We start from the raw sequence: 6,625 nt of genomic DNA on the forward strand, positions 1-6,625 counted from the left end.
TCAAGACGACCTCCGCTTGCAATTTGCTTAAAGCTATGTTCCCGATCACGACCGTGCTAACTTCCATCTTTGGCTTTTATTAAAATCCTTGCAAATTGAGAGAATAAGTTAGAAACGTGAGCACTATGATTCAGTATACCTATATTCTGCATTCCACCTTGGGCTTGCATAGTTGCTTGACCACTACGCTAAAGGGTGTAAAATAAGTTACAGTTACTTGTTCCTCCAGGCGAGGATATCTGAGACATGAATGATCTGTTCTAAGCCATCTCTATGAGTTCAGCCCCAGGTGGTCTCATCTTCGACCAAAAAGAAGTTGAAAGTCAACTTTGACAAGTTACTTTACCCAAGGCACTACTGATCAGAGGCCAATAGGAAATTCTTGCTCCCCTTCTTACCTCTGTCCTACTGACAATATAACCTGCCAAGGAGAGAATCAAGGAGCCAAGGTTGAGTATTACTTTTAGATTCAGCACACTGGTTTCGTTAGTCGGGTAGTGGAGGTTATGTACAGGCTAGGATCATCACGGTCACGATAGATAAATTACGTCAGTTCATGGCTGAGACTGCCCTCCAAAACCTGACAACATATGCAGATGGAGCAACTTGCCTCGCATGGCCACTTAAAAATACCTAGCTTGATATGTTAAAGTGGTGTGTCTGGAATAGGCAATTGTCCCCTACGGTTAGTCTACCGCTGTTAGCGGGCCTGGTGGACATGGCCAAGCGTAAGAGGAAATTTGTCCCGAATGTCCAACAGAGATCAAGGTTCGAGAAGCGAGTCGACTCCGCCATCCCAGCTCTAGGTTCCCTGTGGAGTCTAAGGGCTGCTTCCTTTCTGAACTGTTAAGGAAATGCCTGGAGGTTGCGGGGTAAATCTACATAGGGTAAATTTGCTCGGGGCGGAGAAAGTCGCCAAATGTGGCAATTTCTCGATCACGAATGCATTTAGCAAAGACGATACTGTCGCAGAAGCTACAATGTATAAGAAAGTCATATTGTCTTCGTCATATTACATCTCTATTAGTCTTCTTCGACAGCAGTATCTTCTTTTACTTTCTTTCTAGCAATAGTCTCTTTTTCTTGTCGAGACTGTCAAGAATGTCTGCCTCCATTGCCTCATTGGGCTCAGCGCCCTACGCAGCTGCTGTAGGTGTTGCTGTAATCATCTACTTCATTGTCTACCCTTTTATTGCCTACCTTAAGGACCCCAAAGGTAAGCTATCTTGTCCAAAGAGGAAGCAGCCATACTGACTCCATCCAGGTCTTCGACGCTTCCCTAACATGTCCACATTCTCCGGAATGTCCAATCTTCCCTTCATGATACTCGCTCATGGGGGCGCTCGATCGACGCACCTCGCAAAATTACACAAGACGAAGCCCATTATCAGAACAGGACCGAATTCATTATCCTTCGCTGGCGGTCAGGCCATTAAAGATATCTATGGACACGGAACCCCCTGTATAAAGGACGAATCATACATCGTAGGAGCCGGAACGCACTTTCACCTGGCTGATGTTGTCGATAAACACGAGCATGCCCGGAAACGAAAGGTCCTGTCATCTGCTTACGCACTCAAGAACCTCGAGGGCTGGGAGTACAAGGTCGCCGATAAAGTGCAACGAATGATGAACCATTTCGATAAGGTCTGCACAGCTCCTTTGCCTAAGGGTGCCAAGTTTCCCGACCCCCAAGACGTCAATCTTGACTTCCGCGCCTGGTCCAACTTCTTCTCCCTCGACGCCATCGCCGATATTGGCCTTTCGGAGAAACTTGGCCTTCTTGATCAAGGCCACGACCGTGTAGAAGCACAGCAGACATGCGGTACCGTTTACAAGGCTAATTTACGCGAGTGCCTTTATCCCACTGCACGCAAGCAGTCCTATCTTCTTTGGACGTACGACCATTACAAGTTGCTCAATAAGATCTCCAACATCATTCCCTTCTATCGAAAGATGTCAAATTCAGCGAAGGGCTGGGATGATATTGTATTGCGACGAGCTCAGATCCGATTAGATCGATATCAGAGGGGAGAAAAGCTTGATGACTTTTTCCAGGCGCTCATGGAGGACAAGAACGGCAACTCGCATGAGCTCGAATGGGGCGAGATTGTTGCTGAAATCAACATCATGATGAACGCCGGGAGCGTCACGACCGCGATTGCTTTGGCCAACATTCTTTATCAGTTGATCCTCAACCCGAGAGTGATGGAGCTCCTGCGACAAGAACTTGACTCTGTCCTGGAGCCTGACGAGGCTGTTGCGCCCTACGAAAAGGTCAAGCATCTTCCCTATCTGCGTGCCTGTCTCGATGAGTCGCTTCGCCTCTGGCCCCCGACTCCTCAGAATCTTGGCCGTCAGACTCCTCCTGAAGGATTGACAATCATGGGGCAGTATGTTCCAGGCAACACATCTGTTGGGGTGTCTGCTCTTGTGGCACATCGTGACGAGAGCATTTATCCCGAGTCAGAGAAATTCATCCCGGAAAGATTCTTGGGCGAGAAGGGAAAGGAGCTACAGTCCCACTTTATTACCTTCTCAGCTGGTGCTCGAGGCTGCATTGGGCGTAATATCTCTTACCTTGAGCAGGCTGTTTGCCTTGCTTCAATAGTCCACCGGTATGAGTTTGCCCTACCAGCAGGCTTTGAATTGAAGAGGGAGGAGACGATGAACCACATCCTTGGGCCTATGCCTGTGAAGGTTTGGAAAAGGAATTTGGAAGAGTAAAAGCTGCAATCGAGAAGTGATAATTTAGTTCAGTATTTAGACATCCAGTGCTTAAAGGATAATAAGCTATAACTAAAGCTGCTTTTCTAGGTTCTCTCTGTCGGAATAAGCTCACAGCCACAAGTCTCAAGTGCAAATAGCTGCTGTTCAATCTATACTGTAGCATGGCTATGACACCTCTAGTGAGCAAAAGTACTGACAACCACTGAAATACCCCGTCTGACCTTTGCTATACCTCCAACCATAGCCCTTTAATTGAAGGGGTTGCAGAAGTAGATAACGTTGACAGTCCAGCTATCTACAGTATATAAGACCCAAGGCTTGCCATTAGGGTTTGTCCCCTTGTAACAGTTGTGTCAGGAAAACCTCGGGTCAGATCTACCTGACTGTATGTATCTTAGCTTTATTTCCCTTATTTAATATAAAGCTAATATAAATTAGCCTTAACTTAACTAATTTAACTTAACCTTTTTAAGGTCTCTTAAACCTTATTTATTTACTTACTTTAGTGTAAATTAGCTAATTATTATAGTTATAAGCCTAAATAAAAAGTTATTTTAGTAACTTTTACTATATTTATCTTATTTTAACTTACTTTATTTAATATAACTATTATACTATTTCCCTTTTCCTTAGTATAGTAAGGCTATATAAGGAAAATCCCTTATCCTTTCCTATTACTTTATATTACTTTTTTAGCTATTATTACTATATATTTAAGATAATAATCTTAATACTAGCTAATATAAAATTAGTAAACTTAATTATATTAAATTCCTTAAAGAAATAACTATAATAGATTTAAATTCTAGAAATATAAACTAAAATAGTAAGTATTTAAAAGCTTATTAATCCTAAGCTTCTAGATACTAAAAATAATATTCTAGAAGTACTTAAACTTAAGTTATTTAAAGATTTTAAAGCTATATAGCTTAAAAATTATAAAGCTACTTAAAGGGACCTTATAGTATAATATAATAGCTATATAAGTAATAAACTATAACTCTTAGCTCTATAACTATTTTTAAATATTCCTATTAATAATTAACTTTATAAATAATTTAAAGTATATTAAGTATTTCTATAGTAAAAAAGCAAGATAGCTAAAATATATATAAATTAGCTTTAAACTATAATAATATATATCTTAAAAATAGTTAATCTAAGTATAGTAACTATAATAAAAATATAGTTATAAAATAACTAAAAGGGTTATTACTTTATTTATTAGCTTCTTTATAGTATTAAGAAAAGCTATAGCTTAATAAGTATTAAAAATATAATAAAAGTAATTATAAAATATACTAAAATCCTAAGTAAAGTAAAAAAAGTAAAAATTAATTCTTAAGATTAGCTTAATTATTAATATTCTATCTTTATATAAGTAAAGTTATATAAAATTAGTAAAATCTAAGGATTAATTATATTAATTAACTTTATTAATATAGTTAATATAAAAATAGCTCCTAGTTAGGCTACTTATATAAGGCTTATAGCTAATACTAATTAAGTAAATAGAAAGCTATATTATAATATAGCTAATATAATATAGTAATTTAAAGCCTAGCTTTATAAGAACTATTACTTAAAAGCCTTAATAATTAATATAATACTTATAAGAAAAAGTAATTATAGTAAACCCTAAAAACACTTATAATCTACTACTTATAAAGTATCTAAAACCTGCTTATATAAGTTAAAAGAATACTATTAAAACCTTAAAAACTATAGCTATATTAAAGTCACCCTAAGTAAGGCTTATAAAAGCTAAACTATAGTAATAACTAAGATTAAAATTATAGTAATTTAAGTAAAACTAAAGAAACTTATATAAAATAAACTTAAATAGAAATTTATAATAAAAAGCTTATCCTTTAAGTCTAGGAATAAAAATAGTAAAAAGAACTCTACCTAAAGATTAAATAACTTTAGTACTATAAGGATTAATCCTAACTTAATTACTAAAACTAAATACTTTTTAAAAATATATATAAGTAATAAGTTAAAGTACTTTCTATTTAATTTAACTTTATTTAATAATTATAATATAAGCTATTTAGTAAATAATATTAGTCTTTTAAAAAAAGGAACTTTTATTAAGGCTTATAATAAATAAGTTAAGGCAGGTAATACTTACTTCTTTATTATAGGCTATAGAATAAAGATTATTAAAAATCTCTTAAATAGACTTAAAAGGAAAAAGACTTACTTACTTACTTTTAATAAAATAATAGTTATTTATAGTTTTTATATAAATATTATATTAAAAGCACTTCTTTTAAATACTAAAATTTAGTATACTAGTTATAATTATACTCTTTACTATAAAGAACTTAAGTAAAGTATTATTATTACTTAAATAAAATAATATTATAACTTTATTTTCCTTTAATATAAGCTTATTTCTTATTATCTAGATTACTTAACTCTAATAATCTAAGGTATAGTCTTAACCTCTTTACTTATAATATAGTTTATAATAATTTCCTTAAGAAGCTATAGTATATAATATTACCTTTCTTATAATAAGCTATATAAAAGGCTAGATTTAAAATAACTATAGTATTTAAAAGTAAAGCACTTAAGAAGCTAAAGGGTAAAAGAACTTATAAAAAAGGTATAAAAAGTAAAAGTTAATAGAATAAAATAAATAAAATATATAATCTATATATAAATATATATATATAATATAATTAGTAAAAGAATATTAAGATATTATACCTCTTAGCTATTTTAGTAGATTTACTAAGATCTTTAAGATTATAAAAAAGGCTATAATAGTATAAGGTAGCTTTTAGTAATTAAAAACAAGTTTATAGATCTCCTATATACTAAATGACTTTTTAATAAAATTAAAGATATAATCTTTAATATAATATACTAATATAATAAATAAGTAAAATAATAATTTACTTTTACTATATATAAGATTTAAAGTAATAATAAATATATAGTAATATATAAATTAGGAAATATATTATACTAGATTTACTATTATAATAAAGGCATTAAAATTAAAATAACCCTATTAAATATATATAAATTAAATAAAGTAAGTAAATAAATAAATAAAGAAATATTAGAAAAATTAAATATAATACTAAATAGAGTATACTTACTAAAAGACCTATAGCTTAAGTCTACTTAAGTAGCTATTTACTTACTAAATAAAAGCTTAAAAAAGGGATTCTTAAGTATAGCTCTATTAAAAACACTTAACTTATAGTTCTAGAATAATATACTATTATAGATTTATAAGTATAATATAGACCTAAGACTTAACTAGTCTAGTATTTATATATATAAATACTAAGCCTATCCCTTAAAAAGCAAAAGAAAATAATAGTAATAGTAAAAAGCATTTAAGATAAGCCTTAGAGTATATATTAAGTACTTAATAGGCTATATAGCTAGAAACCTATACTAAATATAAGTACTTTAACTAAAAAAAGTAATTATTACTTAAAATATCTAGTTTAATAAAAAGACTTTCTATAAACTAGTATTTAATAGTAAATCTATATAAGAAATTAATATTTTAAAAAACTAGATCTTAAAGTACTAAACTACAGACTAGAGTATTAATAAAATACTATTTTTAATTTAATTTATTTTATTAAGTTTAAACTTAAAAGTAAAGGTAGAAAATCTAAATAAAAGGGTTATATTAATAAGTATATTAAATATAAGTAATATAGGAATTAATATACCTAATAGTAACTTATAAATAGGTTATTTACTAATTAGATTTTAAATACTAAGTAAAACTCTAAAGCCTAGTATATAGCCTAGAGATATTAATATAGCTTATTTAAGTATATTATAAAAACCTTTTTAAAGTAAACCTTTATTAAAAATTAACTCTTTTAATACTTATAATATAAGTTTATATAAGGCT

General features: G+C 31.5%; 1 protein-coding gene across 1 annotated transcript; it reads left to right on the forward strand.

Moving 5' to 3' along the window:
* Positions 1 to 1,101: 1,101 nt before the first annotated feature.
* Positions 1,102 to 2,727, forward strand: FVEG_01518 (cytochrome P450 oxidoreductase; the record flags this gene model as incomplete). Its single annotated transcript, XM_018888526.1, has 2 exons — positions 1,102 to 1,216; positions 1,265 to 2,727. 2 exons carry the CDS (start codon positions 1,102 to 1,104, stop codon positions 2,725 to 2,727), a joined length of 1,578 nt encoding a protein of 525 aa, XP_018744448.1.
* Between the last annotated feature and the right edge of the window lie 3,898 nt (positions 2,728 to 6,625).

The sequence above is a fragment of the Fusarium verticillioides genome, chromosome 6 (genome assembly GCF_000149555.1).
Source record: "Fusarium verticillioides 7600 chromosome 6, whole genome shotgun sequence".
NCBI classification, from domain to species: Eukaryota; Fungi; Ascomycota; class Sordariomycetes; order Hypocreales; family Nectriaceae; genus Fusarium; species Fusarium verticillioides.